The sequence below is a fragment of the Narcine bancroftii genome, chromosome 3 (genome assembly GCF_036971445.1).
Source record: "Narcine bancroftii isolate sNarBan1 chromosome 3, sNarBan1.hap1, whole genome shotgun sequence".
Taxonomy (NCBI): Eukaryota; Metazoa; Chordata; class Chondrichthyes; order Torpediniformes; family Narcinidae; genus Narcine; species Narcine bancroftii.
The window spans coordinates 72,354,036-72,381,998 of record NC_091471.1 but is presented as its reverse complement, the minus strand read 5'-3'; the positions used below and the strand labels follow the sequence as shown (position 1 = coordinate 72,381,998).

General features: G+C 40.2%; 1 protein-coding gene across 11 annotated transcripts in view; it reads left to right on the top strand.

Moving 5' to 3' along the window:
* The window catches only part of atosb (atos homolog b), a 158,633-nt gene that overhangs the window by 65,798 nt on the left and 64,872 nt on the right, over positions 1-27,963 (top strand). For 5 of the 11 annotated variants that reach the window (XM_069924281.1, XM_069924275.1, XM_069924278.1 and 2 more), the window contains exon 2: positions 3,958-4,118. The exons of 1 other annotated variant lie outside the window; for it this stretch is intronic. In XM_069924281.1, the coding sequence (XP_069780382.1) occupies positions 4,112-4,118 (7 nt within the window). In that variant the 5' untranslated portion in view covers positions 3,958-4,111. Of the gene's footprint in view, positions 1-3,957; positions 4,119-10,138; positions 10,378-27,963 lie in introns of those variants that run through there. 5 more of the 11 variants (XM_069924282.1, XM_069924284.1, XM_069924274.1 and 2 more) reach the window with 2 other exon arrangements.

The window sequence follows — 27,963 nt, the reverse complement described above, 5'->3', positions numbered from 1 at the left end:
TTTCTCCACAGATGGATTTTGAAGTTTGTGGCAATGAAGAGTGTGGGAGAAAAAGGCAACCAGCCTGCCTGCCTGGTTAAGGATAGAGGCCAGAGCTACATCAGAGGCATCACTTTCCACCTGGAAGGGTGCGTTCTTGACCACCGTATGCATGGTGGCCTTTGTGATGTAGCTCTGAATGTAGTCAAAGGCTGCCTGGGCTTTGGCCGACAATGGGAAAGAGATGGACTTTAAGAGGAGGTGGACTTTATCCACATAGTGAAGGGCCCGCTTGGGTATCGTAGGAGAAGAAGCCTAGGCACCACTTTAAGGCTTTCATGGTCCTCTGGATCAGGATGTCTAATAGGGGACACATTCACTCGGGCCCAGGATCGCCAGACGTTTCATCCGGAACACACACTTACTGGAGTTGTATGTGCCTTGGCCGTGTGGAGAAACCTCTGGAGGTTGGTGTCATGGTTTTCCAGAGAGGGTCCACAAATGGTGATGTTGTCAAGATAAAGGAAGGTGGCCTTCAATCCGTACTCATCGACCATTATGTCCATCTGTCTCTGGAAGACTGAGATCCCATTAGTAATACCAAAAGGGACCCTCTGGAACTGATAGAGCTGTCCATCTGCCTCAAGTGCTGTGTAGGGGTGGTCCTCTGAATGGATCAGTAACTGATGGTCGAATTTTAGGTTGAATAGACCAAATAACGCACAATTTTGTTTACCATGTCTGAAATTCGAGGGAGGATGTATGTGTCTAGGAGTGTGAAATGATTAATTGTTTGGCTGTAGCCTGGACTTCCCCTTTCCCGACTACCACCTGGGCTCTCCATTGGCTTTTGCTGGGTTCAATGATGTTTTCTTTGAACAGCCGCTGTGCCTCGGCTCTAATAAATTCCCATTTTTCCCCCACACTGTATCGCCTGCTCTTTGTAGCTATTGGTTTGCAATCAGGAGTCAGGTTCGGAAACTGGGAGGGGAGATTTATATTTGGGGTGGAGAGACTGCATATGGTTTCTGGCTTTTGGGACCTTCCTTTCCACACTGTGATTGGAGGAAGTGGGCAGAGTACTGCATGGTCACGATTTTAAGGTGACACAGGAAGTTCAAGCCCAGCATCACTGGAGGACACAAATCCTTCAATACATTGTCAGAACTTATAAAATTTCCCCCCTTTACAGTTAGATATACTATACAGAGTGCGAAGCTACAAAAATGCAATAGTCCATCAGGTACACCACAGTGTTTATAAAGCTCTCAGTGGAGCCAGTGTCTACTAGGCAATCAGTCAAATGTCCATTTACTCTCATCTCCATCGTCAAGTTATTCAATTAGTGAGGTATTGCCCGATCCAGGACGATTGATGCCAGTGCTCCAGAAACCCTGATGCTCCCCACACAGGTGTCAACTCTGTCTTGGCCTGTGGGCAGACAAAATGGCGTCGACCACAATGGCCACCCATTTTGACCCGAAGACTGACTAGGTGGTGCTGACCTTGAAGCGTGGCAAGATGAGTGCTGTGGCTTCCCACAATGCTTCACTGCCAGCAGCAAACAGCATGGAGAAGCGGAGGCCGGTCCTTTGGGACTCTGGCATGGTTGAGTGATGATTCGAGGGTTGTGCATGCAGTTGCCCTCGCTTACTGCATCCTGTGCACACGGAGTCTCTCGTGGTGCATTAGGCGTGGTGGTGCTGTGCCAGTCCACAGAAGTAGCATCCCCAGTTGCGTGTGGCTTCAGGGGTCATGGGCGCTCCAATGACTTGGTCCTCTGAAATGGTACCGCTTTCACCCGTGAGGTCATCAGCTCCCAGTTGGGCCTGCTCAAGTGCTTTTTCTAGCTCCAGGGTACTGGCCAAGTCTGTCTTCACCAACTCTAGCAGTCGTTGCCTCATGTCCCTTGACCCCACTCCTGACACAAGGGTGGCCTGGATTTGTTTCTCCTCTCTCACCTGGGCCATGGCCGCTTTGTTGTGGCATTTTCTGGTCAGGGCTCACAGTTCAAGAACATTATCATCCAGTGACTCACCCAGACACTGCTGACATTGAGAGAGTCAGTGTCTCACCAGAACATCATTCTGGGGCCTCGTAGCGAGCCTTCAAGCCTTCTAAGGCTGACTCGTAGGTGGTACAGTCTCTGACAGTGTACCCTTTGGGGCCGACTCGAGAGAGAGAGAGAAGTGCTGATCTCCGTAGACTATCCAAGTTGAAGACGTCGTGTGGCCGTCAGGTAGGACTGGAAGCAATCCAGCCAGTAGGTGAATTCCTCAGGAGATGGGGTCGATCTGGAGCAGGCCTGACTTAAGCAGGGCTTTCATCCTGTTTCAAAGTGAAGCTATTAAAATCGTTATGCAACTCAATGCACTGAGACAAGTGAGGAGTACAATCACTCTTTTAATAGCTTACAATCAATGGCCAGTAGGCACAGTAGTCTTCAGGTGAATCTGAGGTAAGGTGGGAAAACCAGGGTTTATATTGGGATAAGTGAGGGTGGAGCCAGCCATCTGAACAATACATAGACAGTGAATTTCAGTTCACTGCAGCATGTACAGTACATATTTCCTTCCTTAAATGTCACTCTTGTAATCTTATTGTATAAGACGACAGTTTTGATTGGTACCCCAAACACAAGACACTGTATTGATTTTTCCTTTGTGTATTCTTCAATTTCCTTTTATTATTTCCTGCTATTTCCTTTGTTTCTTTCTCTTTTATTTTCATCCCTGGTTGTGCAACAGTTTCCTGAAAGCATTATTTTTTTGTTTTCTTCTTGACTTTTGTCATCACCTTCCTCTTGTTTACCATTTCGTATCATCAATTCTTCCTTGATATCAAAAGATACCTAGATTTGTGAGTTCTCTTGTGGATTAACTATTTGCTCAAATGTCTGCAATATTTTGGTACCAATTTCCCTTGAAATAGTTTTTTTCCGTCTACTTCATACCAGAGTAAAATATATTTCATAACTATGCTAAATTTTATATTTTTAGATCTGCTAAATTAAGTTCCAATGTAGGGTCTGAATATGGACTTTTGTTTTTCAGATACTGCTTGATCTGCTGAGTATTTCTCACAATTTTTTAAAAATTGCTGAATTCCAGCTTCTCTCATTTTCTTTTCTTTTTAATTCATTTTCTAAATCGATTTGAACTATGCTGAAGGTATTGCTCGATCCACCAACCCGGGGTTGTTCCCTTTAACCAAGTTCTGCACTTCCCTCTCTGGGGGACCTTGCTGCACACTGATTTCAGAATGTTCTTTTCAATACATTTCCTTAATTGGTATTGCTAAAATATCTTTGTACTCTTGCCATTCTTTTTTGAAAATATGTGGTACTATTAAGCTCCTCCCTGTTTTCAAGGTATATTTTAGTAATGGCCAGAATATTATGTCTATTTGTGCCCGAGTTCATTGCTTTTTAACACATATGCAAATACAGACCAAGTTTTGTTACCTTCCCTGAAAAGATCTTGTTACACTTTACTGAATGGTGCAAGAGTAGTATTGTTCATCTGGAGGAAGAACATTTAATTCTACATTGAAGTGACTGTTCAAATGAATTGCTTGTATCCTGGGGTATAACTTAAATCCATAGCTTTCTCATTCAAGGACATTATGAGCTAATCTCATAACATGCATTTGGCCACAGAGCAAAACTTGTTCCTTTTTGCGCTATTGTGTTTAAAATCCAATGTCAGTAGCAATGGTTATACCCTGAATAAATTTCTTGAGCAATACTGAGAAGAGCAGATAGTGATTTCAAAATTCCACTGTTGCTGCTCTACTTCCTCTTTCTAGTTATGTGTCTAGATTGTAATATCAATAAGCATGATTAGTGCTGAATTGTGTTTGGATACTAGAAAGGCTGGATACAATTTCCAAAAATAAATCTTTAATATCCATAACATTTTCATGATCTAAGATGGGCAACAACCATTTTTAACGAAAAATGGCTTCCCTTGTCAACAGGTTCTGGTGGTGACACAGTGAAGACCATTTTCTTTGAAAATCTCTGATTTGGGGAACTGATGAACAAGCTTGAAGGTTGGACAGATTACTGGAAGTCATCCAACATAATGCCAATGTGAAAATGATGATCTAATAATAGTGATATGGTTTTCTAATGCCAGGTTAGTTCCAATTATTTCTGCAAACATTTTAAAGTGATATCTTTGAATGAAATACTTCTAGTTTTTTTTGTAACATGCTATTCATTTGATAACTTTCAGTTTTGAACCAAGGTTTATTCTCAATATAATTTTGTAATCTTGGACATGATTTTCTTTCAAATGTTTTTCTTACTGTTCTTATTCTCCTGTTCCAGATTTATTTTTACTTTCCCCTTTTCTCCTCGGTGAAATGCTAATACAAAGAACTTACAAAATTTTTTGAGTTCTTTGCATGAGCTGCTAGATTAAAATATTTTGTTTTGGATAATAAACATAAATGAATACTCTTGATCTTTAATTGACAGTTACTGAAAGGAGTTTATAAAGAAGCTGAAATGTAAGATTTAGGTGCTATGATAAGGCCTTGAAGATACTGATTATCCTGGTGTATGAATGCTGCGTGGGATAAAGGAATTGTATTGTAGGGAAGGCTGCAGAAATGTGTTGGTCTTGGAGCAGAGTGAAGATGTGTTGAAGTTCAAAATAATGAGAGGTATAGAGGGGTCAATTAGAAGCCACTTACAGGTGGAGCTGCCAAGAGAATGAGACTCTGGAGTGGCTGTGGGTGTCTGTAAAGGGATGTTCAGGTGGCAGCGCTGAAGGCGGTGTTCTGCCACCTGAAACGACCCACAGTGGGGAGCAGTGCTGTGGAGCCTGAGTCGAGGCAGGGGCAGCCATCTGGCACTGGTGCCAGGGGGAGCACTCCGAAGCAGAGAATATACCTCCACGAGGAGGGTTAGGTAAGTGCTCCTCGGGGCCAGGTTCTCCACTTTCAGGTGACCTCCCGACAGCCACATTTGGGTATTTTAGGCAGCTTTACATTCGGGTATTCTGACCACCTGAAAGCGGCTAGAGAAACTATACCAATTTATTTAAGGCAGATTAAATATGGTAAAAGCTTGCCTGCAGAAAGCTAAAGGTAATAAGTGGAACGTGTTCCCCCTGGAAGTCAGTGACATGTGGCGTTCCGCAAGGATCTATTCTGGGGCCCCTGCTCTTGGTGGATTTTTTTAAGAACGATTTGAATGAAGAAGTGGAGGGGGTGAGTCATTAAATCTGCAAGTGATTTTAAAAAAGGTTGGAGGTGTTGTAAATTGTGAAGTTTGTTGTAGCTGACAACAGGCTGTAAATGGGCCCAGAGTTGAGCATAGAAGTGGCAGATGAAGTTCAATCCAATGAAGGATGGAGTGATACGCTTTGGAAGGTCAAACTTGTAGGTGGAGTATGTGGTTAATGGCAGGCTTCTTAATTATGCGGAGGAACAGAAGAATCTTTGGGTCTAGGTCCACAAATTGCTTAAGAATGCTATGCAAGTTGATAGGGTGGTTAAACAGGCATATGGTCTTTGGCCTTCATTAGTGGGAGGGAATGAAATTCAAGATCCATGAGGTAATGTTCAGGTGATCAGTTATGATCACCTCATTACAGGAAGGATGTTGAGGCAATTTACCCAGATGTTGCTTGGATTGGAAAACGTAATATGAAGCAAGGTTGACAGCTGGATTTTTCTCTTTTGGAGCAAAGAAGGTTGAGAAACTACTTCAGAGGTTTAAGGATTCAAGGGCATAGGTGGGTGGGTGCTGGTACAATATGGACATTAAAGACTCTTAGACAGGCACGTGGATATAAAGAAAATAAAGGGTCATGGGTCTGAGGTAGGGAAAGTTTAGATTGTTGTGGAGTAGCTTTGAACAGATTAGCACATTGTGGGCTGAAGGGCCTGTGCTGTTATGAGCTCTGTTCTGTGTCAGTAGGAAATGAGAGCTGCAAGGAAACCTTTTTTCTAAAGTGTAGTTAATGTCTGACTGTATTGAGTGACAGATTTATTTGTGACTTTCAAAGGGGAAACTGGACTCTCATCAGAAAATAAAATTGGAGAGCAACAAGGATATGTGGGGAAATTAGCCTTGCTGAATTCTTCTTCTTTGCTGTTCCCATTTCACAACTGAAAATCAAATTTTTGGAATTCAAGAATTAGGATCTTTGCCAAATAGGTGTGGTGGTACTGTGGTAAAATTGCAATCCTGGTAATCAAGAAACTTGTTCTAAAAATGCACAGAATGTGAGACTAAAGCCACCCATGTCTGCCTGATAATCAAAAAAATAATTTTAAAAAACAAATGTAATATTCAGGTGTCAAGAGAAAAAGCCATCCATGAATGGCTTTTTGAGAAGGAAACATAATTACAATTTTGGTCTGCAGTGATGAATTCTTGACTGTTCTCAAAAGTGGCCTAGAATAACCTTTCAGTTGTATCAAGGTGCTGCCAATGGTTGAAGACAAGGGGCTGTGATTGATGCTAATAACCATATAACCACTCACAGCACAGAACAGGCCAGTTTGGCCCTACTAGTCCATGCCGTAACAAATCCCCACCCTCCTGGTCCCACTGACCAGCACCCGGTCCATACCCCTCCAGTCCTCTCCTCTCCATGTAACTATCCAGTCTATCCTTAAATGTAACCAATGATTCCCCCCTCAACCACATCTGCCGGAAGCTCATTCCACATCCCTACCACCCTCTGCGTAAAGAAATTTCCCCTCATGTTCCCCTTATAATTTTCCCCCTTCAATCTTAAACCATGCCCTCTAGTTTGAATCTCCCCCACTCTTAATTGAAAAAGCCTATCCACATTTACTCTGTCTGTCCCTTTTAAAATCTTAAACACCTCTATCAAATCCCCCCTCAATCTTCTACGCTCCAGAGAAAAAAGCCCTAGTCTGCACTTATTTTTCTACATTCTGGCTTAGTTCTTGAAAGGGAGAAGAGCAAAAAGAAATAGTTTGACAGCTTGAATTTACTTCACATAAGGTTCATGTTGACCACTTGACACAATAATAAATACTTCATTAATCTTTTCTAGTAAACTGAATTGTGTATGGTTAATTATGATTGTACAGGAATTCAAAATGTTTTTTTGCTCAAAAAATACTGAGGAATGCTTTTAACCAATAGCCTGACGAGGAGATTGTGGGCAAATTTGGTACGTGTGTGTGTGTTTATCTAAAAAAAAATGCTGCAGTGTGAGGTATAATAATAAAGCCCATCATTTGTTATTTTCTAATGCAACTTTTTTAGTTTTAAGGAACATTTGTGAATCTAATTCCCTCTCTGCAATATTTGCTACTGATCCCATAAAGCTCTGGAGGTGGCAAAATGGGGATCTAGAATCAATGACTGTAAAAATTAAAAGGGAAAATTAAGTGAAATCTCATTGTAAATTGTAGATAGTTTATGTCCAATTTAAATTTTGAGTTTCAGATTTTATTTACAATGCAGTAGAAGGTGAGTCTGCCCATTGAGATCCTTGCCGCAATTAGCCTACAGCCCCATACATTTTGGAGGTGAGCAGAAACTGGAGAAAACCCACACAGGGAGAATGTACAAACTCCTTACGGACAGCTCTGGATTTGCACCTGTGTTGCAGCTAGTGCTATAATTATTTTTCTTGTGAAAATTAACAATTTTATTTTGTTTCTACTCTCTGACAATTTAATTTTCCATCACAGAAAAGTGCTGAATATGTACTTCTTTAGCATGCTGAATTGTGCCCACTTTAGGGTAAATATTCTTCTTCTGTTTTTGTATGTAAGACAACCTTGTCGATCAGCTAAAAAGTTTAAGACGTTAAAACCATTGTCGTTATTGGTCAAAAAATAACTCTACAACTTCATTCCACTCCCAGCACCAGGGATGAGCCATGTGGGTACCTGTTTTTCCAAGTACACTTCCAAATATTAAATGTTTGATGGTTTCTGCTTCCAGTAATTTTTTTTTTCAGGAAATTAGTTTCCAGAACCATTGCATCTTTTGGGTAAAAAGACTTTTCCTCCTCATCCATTCAATTTTCCAATGGTTTTAAAATCTATTTACAAAATGTGCTGAATCAAGGTTGAATAGTTTCTTCACAATGAGAAATTTCAAATGACTTGAATGAAGGAATATGTATTAGCCTAGCATTCTGCAACTTTTTTCAATATTGGGATATTTCAAATTGTACATCATTATATAAAAGACATGAAAAACTCAGTAAATTAGGCAGCATTTATTTAAAGTTAACACTTCAGATTAAACATGCTTCATTAGAACTGGAGAAGAGATGAAAATCAAATTGATTTTAAGTTGCAGAAAAAGTGAAGGGAGGATGGATAGGTATTGCATTTCCTCTACCAGTCCTTTAATTTCTTCCTTTCTCAACCCACAGAGACCTAAATAATATTTCTTGTAAAAATAGCAATTTACTTGCACTTCTAATTCATTACTCTGTATTTGGTGTTCATAATGTGATTGCCTGTGCACTGGAAAAAAAACAAAAATCAGATTAGGTGATCACTTTATAGAGCACTGTGTTCTGTTTAAGAAAGAGACCATCAAGCATCTTACTGCCTTCAAAATAAGTCACTTGTTGGAACTATAATTTTTATAATGATACCCAACATGAATTTGAGGAACAGAACCTTGTCTTCTATTTGGGTATGTTACAGCCTTCTGTATAATATAAGGAATTGTTCACCTTCTGGTAAATTGCTTTCTCTGACCAGAATCAAATTTTGTAATTTCTGCTCTTAAATTGTCAATCTGTAATGTTGGCTCATTTGTTCCTCTTTTTCTATTTGTGCAGCCTGGCCTGCCAAATGGGTCCCATTTCATTGCTAATTGCAATTGTTGAGCCCAGAGGACTCCACAACACAGCAGCAATAGAAATTCATCAAGACAATAGTTACTTAAAAGTTGATTTTAATTTTCTTTCAACATAAAAACAGGATCAAACTTTAACTTATCGCTATTGGCTTAACCTAACTTAACCCCCTTCTAATTCTAAATGCACACGTATATAATGTGTAAATGTTCAGGAAAGATATTTGATTCACAGTCCAGTCTCACTTCTCCAAGTTCACCAGTATCAGGCAATTCTTGTACTGTGCATAGAATTTAACATTTGTAAAGCTCGCCAGGCTCTGGTGCTGGAAGCTAAATGGTTACCACTTGGGAAGGTTCTTATTGGTTTCAGAGAAATTCATTGCTCGTTGGACACATAAACTGATTTCCTCCAATCAGTCACTTCAGTGTCTTACCAAAGAAGCTTGCCCCATCATGGTTTTTCCAAATGATAACTACTACTTCTTTATTTTGCTGGAATTATTTTTTCCTATGATTTTCTTTCAAGGTTCTTCCATAGCTTCAATGAATCAGTTGGTTGTCTTCAATTTTATTTTAAGAGCATATGTATTCTGTGTGAAATATCTTTTGTGCAAGTGCACATTTTCCCCCCAAGATCAGGCCAAAAAATTTTGATGATCATTGCCTCATCTTAAATTTTCATGAAGAAATTTGAGCATTTTGCCTATTCTGATGTCAACATTTTTTTCACTGCCTTAACGGAAGTTTGAATTTCTCAAAAATTGCATCAATACTGTTCCGAGTAGAACCTGGAGAAAACAACATTTTAATTTTTAAGGTACATTTAAAAAGGATTGTCAAACTTATTAACATTTTGTCCAATTTGATATAATGCTGCCCATTTTTAAAGGTTGCTTTTAATTTGAATTTGCGCTATTTTTGCAAGTTTTGATAGAGTATTGCAGTTAAGATGATATAGAATGTGATGTTCCAACTGATTTGGCAGGCAATTGTTAAGCTTGCAATTGCCTTCATTAACACATGACAAGTATCTGACTAATAAATAAACGAGCAATTAATTTAATTTGTAAATTTATTTTTCAGTTTCAACATTATCAATACTTCTGCAGTTAATTTGGACTGAGTAATGGTTCTATTAATTAGAAATATTATTGATAAAAATATTCCATATGACAAAAACAGGTTTCAATGTTGCCTGCAGTCATTTGAAAAACACCAGTTTCATTCAAATGATAGGAGTCCACTGAGTGGCCATTTCTGACTTCTGATGTCACAGTGACTACAACCTGCTGAGGGACTTGCTGCATTAGCAAATAATGGATGAGCAGGCAATATTTTTGTCCTTCAGTCAAGCTACATGGGCTCATTGCAGTGTGCTTTGTACCTTTTGAGGTGTGTACCTGTTAAAAAGAATATTTCTATCAAATTCACATTCATTATGATCCTTATCCAAGGATAATAAATATTATAAAATGCTGTCTGTCCTTGGGACATGACATACTCAGAAATTCTTATGAGAGCAATAATGGAAAACAACACCAAGTCCGGCAATACAGGAGCAAGTGTACTTTGAAAAGGTAAAAGATAGACTTTTATTTCCAGAAAAGTAACTTTGAATTTATGTCAAAAAAAATTCATTCAAATTTTTTAAATATTGTGTTGCAATCTATTTAACTATCGCAAAACCTGAATGAAACTGCACGTCTAAATTGTATTTCTTTGGCTTGGCTTCGCGGACGAAGATTTATGGAGGGGGTAAAAAGTCCACGTCAGCTGCAGGCTCGTTTGTGGCTGACAAGTCCGATGCGGGACAGGCAGACACGATTGCAGCGGTTGCAGGGGAAAATTGGTGGGTTGGGGTTGGGTGTTGGGTTTTTCCTCCTTTGCCTTTTGTCAGTGAGGTAGGCTCTGCGGTCTTCTTCAAAGGAGGTTGCTTCCCGCCAAACTGTGAGGCGCCAAGATGCACGGTTTGAGGCGATATCAGCCCACTGGCGGTGGTCAGTGTGGCAGGCACCAAGAGATTTCTTTAGGCAGTCCTTGTACCTTTTCTTTGGTGCACCTCTGTCACGGTGGCCAGTGGAGAGCTCGCCATATAACACGATCTTGGGAAGGCGATGGTCCTCCATTCTGGAGACGTGACCCATCCAGCGCAGCTGGATCTTCAGCAGCGTGGACTCGATGCTGTCGACCTCTGCCATCTCGAGTACTTCGACGTTAGGGATGTAAGCGCTCCAATGGATGTTGAGGATGGAGCGGAGACAACGCTGGTGGAAGCGTTCTAGGAGCCGTAGGTGGTGCCGGTAGAGGACCCATGATTCGGAGCCGAACAGGAGTGTGGGTATGACAACGGCTCTGTATACGCTTATCTTTGTGAGGTTTTTCAGTTGGTTGTTTTTCCAGACTCTTTTGTGTAGTCTTCCAAAGGCGCTATTTGCCTTGGCGAGTCTGTTGTCTATCTCATTGTCGATCCTTGCATCTGATGAAATGGTGCAGCCGAGAGACGATGCCGCTTTAGTTGCCCATTCAGAGCCAGCTCTTCAGCGCTTGACGTCCTGCTTTGCAGAAACTGCCAAAATGTTTGGCCTGGAAGTCAGCCTGAAGAAAACTGAGGTCCTCCATCAGCCAGCTCCCCACCATGATTACCAGCCCCCCCACATCTCCATCGGGCACACAAAACTCAAATTGTATTAATTTTGAATCAATTGTTAACATTCTGGTGCTGAATTATTCAGATCAAAAATGTCCCAAGCTTGAATGTTGTGAAACATTAAAGTCTGCAGATGCTGTGATTGTCATTAAAACAAAAATTACTGGAGGAATTCGACAGGTCTCGCAGCATCCATAGGAGGTGAAGATGAGTAACCAATATTTTGAGCCTGAGCCCTTCTCAAGGTGATGAAGAAGGGCTCAGGCCCAAAATGTTGGTTGTATATCTCGACTTCCTATTGACCCTGTGAGACCTCCAGAGTTCCTCCAGCATTGTGTTTTTGCAAGTTTGAATGCAGAACTGAATTAGGGGATCTTGCCAGCAATAAATTAAAGAACTATGCTGTGTACCTATCTTCAAGGATGAAGGAGTAAATTTGAACCAACTAAAATCTGGCTTATAAAATCACACTTGGGGTAGAAAGACAACCCCGCTTTCTAGACTTCTCTGGCTTGCATGTGACTTAATTTGGGATGATGTCTTATTTTTGATTACAACCAGGGTGGACACTAGAAGTCCCATTGCCAGATTTGCCTGCATTCTGTGCTACAAAATAAAAATCAACAGTCGGAGTTCCTATTGCAATGGTTGATTATGTTCTTTTAGGGCAAGAAATAATTTTGCTTTATTTCCTGAACACTGCCTCCTTGGCAGTTCAGTAATCCACTGGTTGCTGCACCAAAGGCTCCTTAATGAATGGTAATGTAATATGAATGCTTAAGAAATTCAAATGAATTGTTACCTTCATCAGATTTATTGTCAGTACATTCATGACATCACATACAACCATGAGATTTTTTCCTACGGCAGAATTACCCCTAATTGGTAGAGCAAAAAATAACTGTACACAGTGTAAACAAATAAAAACTGTATACAAATAATGAATGTAAACAAACTGCAATACAGAGAGAACAAAGAAAATCAATAAAATGCACAGGTAAGAGTCCTTAAATGAGTCTCTGATTGACTTTGTCATTGAGGAGTCTGATGGTGGAGGGGTAGCAGCTGTTCCTGAACCTGGTGGTGCGAGTCTTGTGGCACCTAGACCTCTTTCCTGATGGTAGCAGCGAGGACGTAGTGTGCTTGGTAGTGTGGGTCTTTGATGATTGCTGCTAGCCTCCGATGCCAGCGTACCCTGTCGATGTACTCAGTGGTGGGGAGGGTTTTGCCTGTAATGTCCTGAGCAATTGTAGAAGCTGCAATTAGAAAGAAAGGATAATCCTGCTGAATATACGTACGTGCTTTAATAGAGACGGTTTAATGGCAATGCATGAAACAATTCGCAAAGGCTACTTAGCTTGTTGGGAAAAGTAACTATTATAGTCATGGAGGCCAAATGCAAAAATAATTCAGGAAAAATATTAAAGCATTAGAAGCAGTTCAGAGAAGGTTTACTGTACTGGCATTTGGAATGGTCTTGTATCAGCAAGCATTTGGAAGAGTGAAGAGAAAGTGTGATTGAAATACAAGATTCTGATGAATTGTAGTGAATATGGAGGTATTTTCCTCTTGAGGAAATATCTAGAACTAAAATTATGCATTTTTTTTTTCTTGAGTTGTTGGGAGCAGTCTTTCCAAGTTCCTGACGCAGAGATATATACTTGATAAGGACATAAAGTTCAGATTTATTGTCCAAGTACATGCATGACACCATATATAACCCTGAAATTCTTTTTCCTGTGGGTCAGGCAGAATTTCTACTTGTCGGTGGTGCAAAAAAAAAACTCGAAGATGCAAATACAAAAGAGAGAAATGTAAACAAGGCAATGCAAACAAACGGTGCAACCCAAAAAATAAGTATTCAATAATAAATAATGCGCTAAGTAAGAGTCCCTAAGGGAGTCTGAGTTTAAGGAGTTTCATGGTGGAGGGATAGCAATTCTTCCTGAACCTGGTGGTACGAGTCTTGTGTCACTTATAGCTCTTTCCAGATGGCAGCAGTAAGAACACAGCATGTCCTGGGTGGTGTGGATCCTTCTTGATTGCTGCAGCTCTCAAAGTCCAGTGTTCCATGTCGGGGATGGGGGGGTGGGGGGGCGGGGGGAGAGAAATGAAAGGTTACCCACACTAAGGAGGATTACAGTATTCAGATTGCAGTCAGATCAGCCACAGTTTTATTGAATGACTGAAGAGGCATCTCCTTCCAATTTGAATATTTAGAAACCAAATTTAGAAGAGGTTGAATCAACTTTTACTGTTGCTCAATTTGTATGCTTCCTATTTTGGAGTGTGAGCATGTTTCTGCTCCAACATTGACTACACATCAGAAATGTTACTTGTTGTAAAGCACTGTTAAAAGTACAGTACTATACAAGTGCAAATCTTATTTGACTTGTGTTGGATTTACATTGTATAGAAAATGATACTACTTGTTTAAGCAATAGATATGCTAATTTGACTCAAGTACTTGAGTGCATGAGGATTGAGAAGTGACTCATACTTATGATTTATTTCATCATTCAGTCTGTACCTTGGCTCATTTACCTGTATTTCCTTTGTCCTTTATCCAATATTAAATTACAGTGCAAATATGTAGCTTGGCCCCATGCAGAAATCATTCTGCCATCAACAGCCTCTCCAAGTAGAGCAAGAGTTACAGACTTCGTCTGCTGACTGCATGGTAAAGGTTGTTCCAATTACAGCCTTGATGGGCTTAACTCCAGTTTGTAAGATTATGTCTCCCTTCCCTGATCAACAAGAAATCTGCATACCAATAACTTGGGTAACACTTTTAAAATATGGAAGGCATTTCTAGGTCTTGGCTTTCAAGTCCCATTTTGCATTATCCAAGGAATACAAACTAAGTTGATGCAAACTGTTCTCATAATCTAAGATCTTTGATCTTATTCCCTGTATCAATGAAGCATAATCATACTAAAAGACCACCAAAAATCTGTCTGTTATTTGACAGAAACATTTATTTCACTCCTGGCCAACCAATTGTGAATACTTATCATTTTTCCTTCAAATTGTTTTATTTGTGATGTCTTAATTAAACTTTGTGTTTGTGTGTTTTATGTAATTGGGAAGCTGCAGGAAGCGAGACTTGTTGCATTTGTGCATTTTCTGCGTACAATAAGCTGTCTTGAGTTTGTCACACACAAATACAATGTACAGATGCACCAAAATTCTTGCTGCAGCCAATTTGTAAAAGATAGCTCTAATAGTATACACTACAGAAAGAGATACAGATAAGAGGTCTGTTGTGCCAGAGTAGGTTATGGTGGTAAGGGGAGGTTCAAGGTCCCAGTAGGTATGAGGGGGGGAGGGGAAATATTCTTGAACCTTAAGGTGCTGTACTTCAGGCTTCTTAACTTTATTCTTGAAGGTTCGTAGCAAGAAGAGGTTCTGACCAGGGTGATGGGAGGGTCTGTTTGCAATTGGCTGCCTTGAGGTAACATCTCGTGCATGTTTTCAGTCGATGTGAGGTTGGAACACATAATGGGCTTGGTTATGTATACTGCTTTAGACAGCCTTCTGTTTCTGGACACTCAAATGCCAAACCATTTGGACAATCAAGGAACTGACATGACGCCTTCACTGTTGCCTTGATGTGCTAGCTCCAGGAGAGGTCCTCTGATATGTGAAGTCTCAGGAGCTTGAAGGTACTAACCCTCTCCATGTCTGACCCATGAATGCAGACAGGTGCATGGTCCCTTGGCCTCCCCTTCCTAAAATCCACAATAAGCATTTATGATTTTTTTTGTAATATTTTAATTATCATTTTAAATATATTGAACAATCAACAACCATACCAAATACAAAACATCTACCCCCCTCCCCTCTATACAAGTTGTGTTAACCAAAGAGAACAGAAAAATAAACATCAATAAAGGAGCATCTCCTTGTGAGTGCATACATATGCCAGTAAAACATATGGAGACAGTGTTAAAATCAGCTAGCTGGTAGTGATCATAATGCTATATTAGTGCCAATGAGGTACCTATATGCTCTAAATAAGGCTGCCACATTTTTAGGATGTTGTTATAATCCCTTCCTGAGATTGTATGTGACCTTTTCAAGTGGGATGCAGCTCTTCATCTCTGAAGACCACCTATCCATGAGTAGATAGGAGTCAGACTTCCATGTTACTGCTATGTATTTCCTGGCCACACATAAGGCAATTTCTGTCAATTTAATTTGAGAATTAGTTAGTTATCGACCAACTGTAGTAAAGTTTCCCCAGAAGACAAAGCTCTCGATCTACTGGGAAGGTGACTCCTTTGATCTTGGTTAGGGTGTCAGAGGTTGTACCAGAAGGGTCTCACCTTTGTGCAAAGCCAGGTAAAATTTAAAAATCAACCAACTTCTACACCACACCTGAAACACATCTGATAATTCAGGTTTATATTGGTGTCATTTCTTTGGCATAAGGTACAGTTGATGGAGAAAATTATAATGGACCAATCTTTACCTGCCATTGATAGTAGCCAACAAACTTCCTTGACATAGATTTATGCAAACCTGGCTTTGGGCTCTCTCTCATTTATGGTCTTGTTGATGTTGAGAACCAGGTGGTTATTTTGGCACCACCACACAACCAATCTCCATTATGTATTCTGACTCATCATTTCCCATTCAATCAAAAGCTGTGGTGTCATCAGTGAATTTATCAATTACTTTGGAGCCAAAATTGACTACTGTTACAGAGTATATAGATGTTTTTTGGAGATAAATTGGGAAAGGTTTATTAGAGTAGGTTACATACAAACACTTTAAAATAGATCTTAAGAGCTTTGAAGAGTGCTCAAGAGACTTCACTAATGGATTGTTGTTTACAAAAGGCAACAGATGAAAGATCTTGCTGGAGCTGCAGATTGTCTAGAAGAGAACTTGTTCTAGGAGGTTCATGTGGTATTGCAAGCAGAAGCAGCTGGGACTGGAACAGGACAAGCTGGAAAGCTTGTGGAAAGCCTTTTGGAAGACGGCCTGGTCAAAGCCCTTATGGTTCATGCAAGATGGCTGTCTAATGTTTCACTTGGAATTAGCGAAACAGAAAGGAACTCTGTGGAGACCTGAAAGAAAGAGATTATCATCTGGAGAACCCTGAAGGGGCAAGTTTCATCAGCAAGACATTGAAGTGGCTGATTAAAAAGGAACAACAAATCTCTCTCTCTCTCTCTCTGAAAACTGACAAGAACCTTCCTGAATGGTAACCATTTACCTTTCAAGCCTGGTGAACTTTTTAAATGTTAAATTCTGTGCACAGTATAAGAATTGCCTGCAACCAGTGAACTTGGGGGAATGAGAAGAGATTGGACTGTGAACGAAAGAACTTTTCTGAACATTACACACACGCGCTTAGAATTAGAATGGGGTTAAGTTTGGTTAATTAAGTTAATAGTGATAAGTTCAAATTTGATCCTGTCTTCATGTTTAAAGATAATTAAAAGCAACTTTTGTTTAAGTAATGATTTGTCTTGGTAAATATCTATTGCTGCTGGGTTTTGGGATCCTCTGGACTTGTAACACTACTTAGTCATGAATATCGGGGGGGAAAAAAGCAGGTGTCTTAGCACGCAACACACCTTGAGGTATCCTCCTTCCATTTCTAAACTTAAAAACTCAGAGAACTGCTAGAGTCCAACAAAGGCTTCATACAATGCAAGTGTTATTTTCTATATTTGTTTCCTTAAAAATAATTTTGTTTATTTTTTTTATTGATTTTTCCCTTGATCAACTGCTTTGCCATGGAAATTTGCTTCTTGTGGCGGCCCGCAATTGCAGACATCAGGCTGGCATGTCGCGCAGCAGCAGACACGGACAGATCGCTAAAGCAACTCCCAGGACAACGAACTGGTGGGAGTAGAAGCTGGGGCAGTATCAGACCAACAGCCCTAAATTGGCATTGGTCAAGATGCCTAGCTAACTCAGCAGAAACAGGCTGGGGAAGAAGGACATTCATATGCATGGATGTTCCCGCCCGCTATTCCCCCTCCCCCCCACCCAAAAAAAACTACAAGAAAAAAATAAAAACACATTAACCATAAAGAAACTTGAATTGCATGAAAAGAAACAAGATGCTGCAGAGGACAGATAACAAATTAAAAAGAGAAAAGAAAATGCAAAACACATTAACCAGAGTCTGCTGGATCTCAATGTTTGTCCTTCAGGTGTTTTGTATTCATCTCAACTTGACCTGGTTGGAATGGGCTCCCCCCCCCCAACCAAAAGGAGAAAGGACATAAGAGGGTGGGGTAGGCAGGTAGTACAGCACAGGGGACCTATGCAGCGCAGGTAGGGTTGCCAGATTTTGTTTCATTTTTTTTTCCTTGGGTTATAAGTATCTTTCTCCAAGGGAACACATCTCTGAATTTCCATATTCCAATGCTCATGCCCAAATGAGTCTGACTTCCAGGTAATCGCTATGCACTTCATAGTTGCTGCCAGGACGATTAATACAAATTGGATTTGAAATTTGGATAGCTTCATTTCAAGTCTTGTGTCTGTAATACTTCCCAGCAGGAATAATTCTGGGTCCTGTGGGAACTCTTTACCTATGATTTTTTTTCCCTCGGTCTTGGCCTAGCTCTACCCAAAAGGGCCTCACCTTGGAGCATGACCAGGTTGAGTTCGCAAAGGTTCCTGTCTCCATGCTGCACCTGAAACATTGGTCTGAAATTTCTGGTTTACTTTTATTCAATTTCTGCAGTGTGAGATATAGTTGAAGAAAGTTGTACTGTACCAGTCTATATTGTGAGTTAATTATTGTGGTCATGCTATCATGACCAGCACCATTCACTTATCATGACACCTAGGTCTGACTCCCATCTCCACCTGGAACAGGGAATACATTGCCAAAATAAACTTTTTGGTGTTCCCTCTTCAAATCAGTCTCCATGTCACTGCGCTTTGGTAGGATCATGGTTGGACACAATTTATCCCTCAAGAAAGATCTTGACTGAAAGTAGCAAAAGAGTGTTCTATTTGATAAATTGTATTTAATTCTTAACTGCTCAAATGGCATGAGTTGTCCCTGCTCATAACAGTCCTCCATACACTTGATTCCTCTTTGGCACCAGGTGTCCGGGATCTTGTTGTCAATCGTATTATTCTGTGTTCCACACATGTAGCATGTTTTAGCCTGATAATTTGCATCCCATTTATAAATAAGTTCTTCTGCCATTTTCTCACCCAGCTTGTGCAGACCAATTTGAGCCCAGGATGGTGCACCTCCTTCATCAAAGAGCAAGGCAATCCATCTCAACTGGCCTGCCCAGTAATATTTTTTTGAAATCTGGTCATTTCAATTCACCCAGGCTATAGTCCCACATTAATTTTTTCATGGAGATCCTAGCTATCTTTTTGTTCCAAAGGAATCTACTTAGCTATGGTTTGAGGTTTTTGAAACAATCTCCAGGGCAACACTATGGGCAAAGTCTGGAAGAGGTATTGGAGCCTCAGCAACACATTCATTTATCATTGTGATAGGCAAGCTCATCCACCTGTTTAAGACCTCCATTTTTTTTTGAGCAAGGGGAAGTAATTAACATTGTTCAAATTTGATAAATTGTCTACCTTGACCCCAGGTACTTGATCCCCATTTGCGGCCATCTCAATTGACTTTTCTTTTTAAATTCACTTTAGTCCCCCTTTGTGAGTATCATAATTTCATTTTTATCCCAATTAATTCTGTACCTAGAAATCTTCCCATAATCTTCCAGTGTGGAATGAAGCCTGGCCAATGGGTTTACAGGGTCTTTCAGATATATCAGCACATCATCAGAAAACAGATTGATTTTGTGTTCTTCCTAGGCCATTCTGAAGCCCAAGGTCTGGATCCTGGCGAATGGCTTCCACCAACAGTTCAATAGCGAATATGAATAGAGCTGGAGTTAATGGACACCCCTGTCTACTAGATCTAGATAGTGGGAAGTCTGAAGATACTTCCCCATTGTCTCAACTTTAGCCTTGGGTGCATGATGTAATGCTCTGATCCAATTTATAAAAGTTGGTCCCAACCCCATTTTGTCCAGCACTTTAAATAAAAAGTCCCACTCTAATTTGTCAAATGCTTTCTCTGCATCTGGCGCCACAGCTACATTTGCGTGGCCCCTTGACTGTGCCAAGTGAGTAATGCTCAGCAGTCTGTTTATATTATCTGCAGCCTGTCACTTCTGCACAAAGCCTGCTTGATCAATATTTATTAATTTTGGCAAATGTTTTGCCAATCTATTTGCAAGGCTTTGGCAAGAATCTTGTCATACGCATTCAGTAATGAGATGTGTCTATAAGAATATGGATTCAGTGGGCCCCTGTCCTTTTTGGATCACTGTAAATGATTGTTGTTGAAAAAGATTCTGGAAGAGTACAGGTTCCTCGCCTGATCCACCACCTCCATCAAGAAGAGGATCAAAAGATCCTTTAATTCACTGTATATTCAAGGGGGAAACCCATCCTCCCCCAGAGACTTGCCAGCTTGCAGTAGATCTAATGCTGCTTCTGAATCTTTTATTGTAAAGGAGGTGTTCAGCCCCTCTTGCTCTTGTGGCCCTAAATTTGGTAGTTCCAATTTTGACAGGAAATCATCTATTTTTCTTGATTTTTTTTCTTCCCCCACCCCCGACTCTGTTCTATATAATTGTTCATAAAACTGCTGGAAAATATCATTAATTTCCTTCGGCTTGTATGAAATCCTGACATTCCCCTTTTGTATCACATTAATTGTTCTAGTTACTTGTTCTGCCCTCAGCTGCCAAGAGAGAATTTTATGGGTCATTTCCTCTATTTCTGAATATTTTTGCCTTGACCTTAAAATGGTTTTCTCTATTCTATAGATTTGCAGTGTTTTATACCTGAGCTGCTTATTTGATGATTCTCTATATTTTTCCTCCAAGCCAGTTCTTTTAAAGTCATTTTCTAGTCCAGTAATATCCTGTTCCAATTATTCCACCTCTCTCAAATATTCTCACTTAATCATTTTAGTATATTCAATTATCTTCCCTCTCAAATATGCTTTGAAAGTGTCCCAAATGAGGAATTTGCCTGTGGTATAGGTACAGTTAGTCTCGCAGAACGTGTCTATTTTGAGTTCTAATAAAACTCTGGTTTCTTCAACAGGAATGGGTTAAGGTTCCATCTATTCACCATCCTTTGTTTATCTTGCATTATAATTGCAAGTGTTGAGGGGAAGTGGTCTGACAAGTCTTGCCGTGTACTCTGTTTCCATGATCCTTCCCTCTGTTTGGGCTGATGCCAAAAATAAATCTATCCTGGTATAGGAGTCATTTTGCTTCAAGTAGAAGGAATAATCCCTCTCCCTTGGATGCTGCTTTTTCCACACATCTATTAAATTCAGCTCCTTCATAAAGGGCAATGTAGCTTTGGCCACCTTGATCTTTGTTACTCTTTGTTACAGTGTACCATTACATACCTTCTTGTTTTATCCTTGACCACACTTTCCACCCTCACTTGAACATTCTTCCATATCGCTACTCCCCTTGCCTTGGAATTAAAGAAGGATGAAATTTTCTGGTCTTCCCATCCTCTTTTTAACTTCTGTTTTCTTTCTGTAAGGTGTATCTCTTGGAGAAAGGCTATATCTTTTTTTGATGTGTGCCAAGACTCTTCCTCTTTACCGTTCCATTTAGTTCATTAACATTAAAACTCAGGTATTTGATTGTATTAATCATTGTCCTGGGATCCTCCCCATATTTGTGCTCCCACCGCACCCTGTCCAGTGATCATCCAATCCCTTGTCCTTGACTCTCCAAATCAGCACATTGAGTCTACAGCACACCTTCAAAAAAAATCAATGACGACAACACAGATAAATACAACACCTTACAATGATTAACCCCTTTTCCCCTTAGTGCCTCTCCCACTAATCCATCCTCTTCTCCTAAATCACTCCTCTCTTCCCCCCCCCCCCACCCCATTCTCCAGCTCTGGCACCTAAGATGTTGGTGCCATCTCCTTCTATCTTAACCCTGATGCACCCATCCTCTCTTCCTCTCCCACTCCCCCCACCCCAGAACCCTCCCAGATAATCTAAATTTCTACCTAACCCTTATAAACTTCAAACTACTCATTGAACAAATAGCTTAATTTCAACATAAATATTCAACCCTTAACTACCTAATTTTCCCATCATTGACCTTCACACTTTGTTTTTTTATCCAAATTTATTTTTAGTATTAGTTTTTAAATTGATAATTATCACATAAATTACTTGTATATTGATCATATGTTTGTCTTTTCAATAGCTCTATGTCTAAACATCCTCTTTCCATTAAGTCCTTTAATAATCACTTTTCAACCCTTTGCAATATGTTAGCTTATTCTTGGACTTTCCTAGAATCTGAAAAGAATTTTCTCCCTCCCTTGCTTCCCCAACCCCTGAATCATTATTTTCAGTGTCACTAGGTGGCAAAGAGCAAATTCATATCCCTTCTGCCTGAGTATCCTACTTAATGGGTTAAACTCTTTCCTCCTTTTTAGAAGCTCTGCATTGATGTCTGGGTAAAAAAATTACTTTTTGCCCATTAATCTCTAATGGGCTTCCCCTTTCTGTTGTGCTAACTGCTGCTGCGCGCAGAATTATTTCCCTATCCTGGAACCTTAAAACCTTCTATGATTTTCCAGGGAGTCAATTTTTAGCCACATCTTCTCCCTATCCTTGGTCCATGTTTCCATCTGTCTTCATTGCCCTGACTTTATCAGAGTTTTCTGTCACCTTATCTTCCACATCTGCCACCCTGTTTGTTAACCTCCTTAAGATCCCCTGAATTTTATTTAGCCCTTGAACCAAGAAGTCCCATTTTTTATCTAATATTTCACAGAGGGATCTCTCCCCCTCCTCCACTGCTTCTAAAATGTCTCCCCTTCTCTCTCTATCAGGTTGCTCCTTCTGTCTTTCACATTTTTCCTCCTTCCCCTCTCTCTGTTGGCTCTCCCTGCATCTCTCTGTAGATTGCACCTCTTCGCTGTTGCTCCTCCAGCTTACACTGTTGCTCCTCTGGCTCCCTGTAGGGCTGTTCCCTGCCCTCGTCCGACTCGTCAAGCTCTCCCATCTGTCCAGGCACTTCCCCTGCTCTGGGCCACTCCTTTCCCGCCTCTCGGCCGCCATTCCCACCTCATGCCCATTCGTCGCATCCAGTGTCTTTCCTGGGCTCTTTCTCTGACGCAGAGTGCCCGTTAGTCCCACTGCTCACGGGGAGCTCCAGACCTTTCCAGCTCTTCCTGCACTGGAGGTTCCTCTCTGATGTCCCCGACTCTTACCACGGCTCCACCGACTATTCCTCTCACTGGTTGGTTCCCAACTCTCTCTGTGGTCATTCCTGGGGGTGGGGGGGTGGGGGAGGAAGCATTCCCAATCCCTGACTTCGACTCACCTCCAGCTGCCTTTCCAGTCTGTTCTTCATATTGCGAGAAAGGGGCCTCTTCCATTCTTTCTTGTCCAGTGCTGGCCTCGTTTCACCTCCGCCATTTTGACTGCCACAAGGTGGGCTGGCTTAACCCCCAGCGTTGTTTTTTTCCTCAGCTGCTCCTTTTGATATTTGCTTGTTTTTCTTCATCTTCCTTTCCTTGTCTTCTGTCTTTTATCTTGTTTTTGGTCATTTTCAGCATTTTTATTTTGCCTTAATCTGGGAGCTCTCTGGGTTTGCTGCTCACTCCTCTGCTCCCATTATGTGACCTCCCTTTTCCCAGAGTCTTGTAGGGCAGTGTTGACCAGCATCACCAGTTGGAGGCTTGTTGGTCTTGATGTTGAGTGTGGAGCCTCAAAGCTTCACTAAATGAGTCAATGCTGGCTTGAAGCTTGCCCTCAGAGCTTGCACAAATGTAAGTATTGTGTGTTGCAATTTGATAACTAAGATTCCGTGATCTTGGTTTTGGAGTATAGTTGTTACATGTTGGACAGTTTCCTTATTTAGCTCTTATAGCCTGGGGATGAGGTGCAACAGCACAGAGAGAATTAGGTATATGTTGAGGCAATAATTCAGCCTTGTTTCAATAATTCAGCCTTCAATGGGGTTGGCTTTGTTGTGCATTTGTTTGGATCACAGTTTGCATGCCATCCTGAAGCAAACTTTGTCCACTTGCTTGTGCATATCCTTTTGAATATAGAGCAAGAATATAACACTTTTTAAATAAGTCCACCATAAACAAGCCTCCTACCTCCAAACTCACTGATGTCATCTAAAATCTAACTTGTGCTTGACTGTAGCGGCAAACCATTTCTAATGCAGAACTGAATTACAAATAAAAATATAATGAAACTTTGAAATGAAAGTGTGTGCTTGCATATTCTAAATTTATTTACCTTTAATTAATAATGGACATCACCAGAGCTAAACACAGCTTGTAAATGCCTGAAGATCATAGAGTGGAGAAGAAATTGAGGTGAAGTTTTGAGTTTGCTGGTCATCATTTAAATTTGTTAGATGACACAATTCCCTTTCAGTGATGGTATAGTTGCTGTGATGTTTTCGAAATTTTGTTTCCTTATTTGCTATTGGAATTACAGTTTGCACTAACTTGTCTGTGCAATTCACTTTTTTTAAATTGTGAAGAAATATTTTTAGAGAAGGGAGGGAAAAGCCATAATTTTAAAACCCTCATTGGAGCGAGGGGTCAAAATTGAGCTACGTTTGCTATCTTCCTTCAAGCAAATTCTCAGTTGCCCAACTCTAAGATAATGGTGCCAATGTGTCATGTGTAACAAGATACAGTGAAAAAGTTTATTTTGAGTGTGATCCAACAAGTTAACCCATGCATAAGTAGAATTACAGAGATAAATCAGTAAGAAAAGAGCAAGAACAAAATTTTACAATTGTGAGGTAGCTTCTTGAGACTGATTGGGAAAAAACAGTCCTTGAATCTGGTGGTTAATATCATTTTGCATTTGTAAATTTTCTTCAAGAAAGAGATGGAAGAAGGGAAAAGAAAGTATGGACAGATTGGGAAGAGTCATTTGAGTACTTTTTGAAGCCAGTGAAAAAATGTAGATAGAACATAAGAGAAACCTTCCTCCCCACAATCGACACTGAGCTGTGTTTGCCACTCTCTGAAATATCCTGCGCCTGTAGCGGGGTCACTACTGCTACTGCCAGGTTATAGCTCCTGTGCTGTAGCTCAAAACTTGCAGAGTAAAGAAGGTGCACACGCTGGTAGAGTGTATTTGGCACTGAGTTTATTCTGGGGCAGCTCTGCCTTTTATAGTGAGCTCAGCTGCGTCACTACTGGGCCGTAGCTTGAGCGGGCTGGCCACCGATTGGTTGGTTCCAGCATCCAGGTCTCCTGCGATCTGCTGGCGGTGGTTGGCTAGTTCCACCATTTCACTGGCGGCCTATGGAAATGGGCATCTCAGCCCGTGCGAGGTCTTGTCGGTTGCTCCATTTGGTCATTTCCAGTGTTGGCCCAAGGTGTGGGCCACTACATGCTATTGAGCAGAGCAGTTTCCTTTCCAGTTCTGTACATATAAAACTGTATGAAAGTATTGATGATAGTACAGACTCCAACCTATACATCAAAATATTGATATTTATTTTGTTATATTTCTCAATAATTTACTCATTTCATTTATAAGAGACTCAATCTTGCAGCCTGTGGGAAGAAGCAATTGCCCAGCTTGGCAATGATGACTTTAATGCTCCTGTACCACCTCCCTGATAGTAGTAGGTAAAAGATACTGTGTAATGAATGGTAAGAATCATCCAATTCTAAATCTTTGAGTGAGTGTGTGTGAGTGTGTGTGTGTGTGTGTGTGTTGTGTGTGTGTGTGTGTGTGTATATAAATATATATATATAAAATTTATATAAATACATATATAAAATATATTTAAAAAATATATAAAAATACACATATAATACATATATAAAAATATATAATACATATATATATCTTCTTTGGCTTGGCTTCGTGGACGAAGATTTATGGAGGGGGTAAATGTCCACGTCAGCTGCAGGCTCATTTGTGGCTGACAAGTCCGATGCGGGACAGGCAGACATGGTTGCAGGGGAAAATTGCTTTTATCCCCCTCCCCACCTTCCTTCTATGTTCAGGGAGTGAAGTCCCAGCCTATCCATATATTAAAGCCTGCCAGTCCCAGTGATATTGTGAATATTCTTTGCACCCTTGCCAGCTTAATATCTATTCTTTAGCAAGGTGACCAGAACTGCATGCAACATTCCAAGTGTGGTTTCAACAGTGTCTTGTACAGTTGGAAGCTGATGTTCCAGCTCCTGTGGGAAAGTATGCTAATGCTGTCTTCGCCTGATCTACCTGTGTCGCCACTTTCATGGGCCTTTGTACTTGTACCTCATTCTCTGTATGAGAAAAGAGGTGAAGAGATTGGAAAAGATGCAGGAAATACAAGCTGAATGTTTTGCAGAGGGACTAATCAAAAGTTGAGATCACTGGAAATAATAGCGAGGAGAGGATATTTGATTGAGGTGATTTTTTTTTAAATAAAGTTTTAATAAGTTAGAAAACAGAATCTGTTTCAATGGAGTATAGGGTGTAATCAGAGAACCCAAAGTGATGAGTAATGGAGGTGCAAGGAGCAATTTTTACACAATGATCTAGAAGAGTAGTGAAAGCATATTTAGTTAAATTTCAAATGGGAAATCACTTTCGTTTGCCATTGTATTTATTTTGGTTTGAAATGTGAAATTATTCTTGTACTGAACTCTGCATTAAATTTTAGAAATGAAATCCAAGGTTCTGTCACAATTCCTAGAACCTTCCATTAACATTTAATTTGCAAATCAGTACTTTGTCTTTGCTATTTCCATCTGAGTGACCCAGCAAAGCCAGATATTGCTTGCAGATGATGGGAAATGCAAGCATTTAAACCATTGAAACTGAAGTCCTGGACTTTTGAGTCTGGAAATCGATGAATTTTTAAAAATACAAATTGGAGATCATTGAAGACCTGACAAAGGGTTAGATGGCAAAATTATTTAATTTTTTTTTGCTTATCACTTTCATTATACTTTAATATTTCTAATTATTTAAATTGATTTATTCAACTATTGTCTCAATATGTCTTCAAATATTTCTGAATACAAACACATTTAAAAACAATTAAGTCTTTATTACAACTTTTATAGCTAGTAAAACTTTGCCAGAAACTTTTCTGGGAAGGTCTTTCTCTTGGCACCACCACAGAAATCTGTTGCTGTTGATAGCATATTCCGGGGCTAAGAAATTTGGAAGCTGAGCAAGATTGTCCATTTCCACATGCAGATAAGAACATGAATTCTGAAGGGACAGGGCCAGAAAGATTTTGTCTTTTATCTTTTGAGACACATCACTTTATTTTCATGTGTGAATATATAGCCTTGAGAACATCAACTACAAAATGTAATTTAAACAATAGGTTTTATGTAGCACCTTTTTAATTTAGCAAAGCATTCTTAGGCACATTCAAGCAGAATGTGGCACCCAACATAACAGGAGAGGTTACCCACGACATATGAAAGTTTGGTTGGTAATGATGGAGATATTATTGAAGAGAAGAAATGCCTCATAACATTATTTTCCTTTTACTGACACATGATGGAGAATCACTCATTAATTCCTGAAGCAATTTCATTGAACTGTTGAAGCATCTTGTGTTCCTATAATTTCAGTCAACTGTAAGCTAGATAGCACCATGCACAACATGGCAATTGCACCACAGGACATAAATTTTTCACAATTATGGCAGTAAAGCCTTGTGGTGCTGCCATCTGAGAGTCTGGAAGGCCCTTGTGTCTGCTTATCTCCCATGGCCTGGATCAGATTTAAAAAGGGGGAAAAAGTTGGCTGTTGGGAACCAATTCTGGTAGTGGAATAAACAATGCAATATGTTCAGGGAGGGGCCCAATTAAAATGCAGAACCACGGTGGCTGATATCTCAAGTTTACAATTTGAGCCGCTTGTAAATTGGGTCAGACTCCATAAGAAATTGGTCATGGGTCACTGCCTCCATTTCTGAGAAAAGTGACATGTTCAGATGGACTTTAATGGATTGAGCTGGGGCCCACAGTTCAGTAAATAGAATCACCAAGGTTATGGCTGAGGCTAAATGGTGGAAGGGTGGAGGATACTGATAAGGGGACATTTGGAAAGTAGTTGATAAAGACAAGATGATTTGAAAAAGTAATGTATATGATGTCAACTAGTGTCTACAATTGAAGCAGAGTAAAAAGACAAAATGAACACTGAACTAAGACACAATTAAAAATAAATGGTATAATTTAATAACCACTAGAGCCACAGTTGCAACACGAATTTCAGAAGATCAACTATTCCACGATAGTTTTGGAAAGGAAGCAGAATGGAAGAGGAGTAGCTTTAAATTAAGAATTGGGTAAGGGCAGTAGATGCATTCAGCCTTGGAACACTGACCATACAGACACCAGTGACACAAGCTTTGCCTTAACAATCATATCAAAATACTCATCCCTGATCTCCATAACCTTTTCTGGAATTGGATCCATGATATCCTATCACGAAACTGCAATCAGC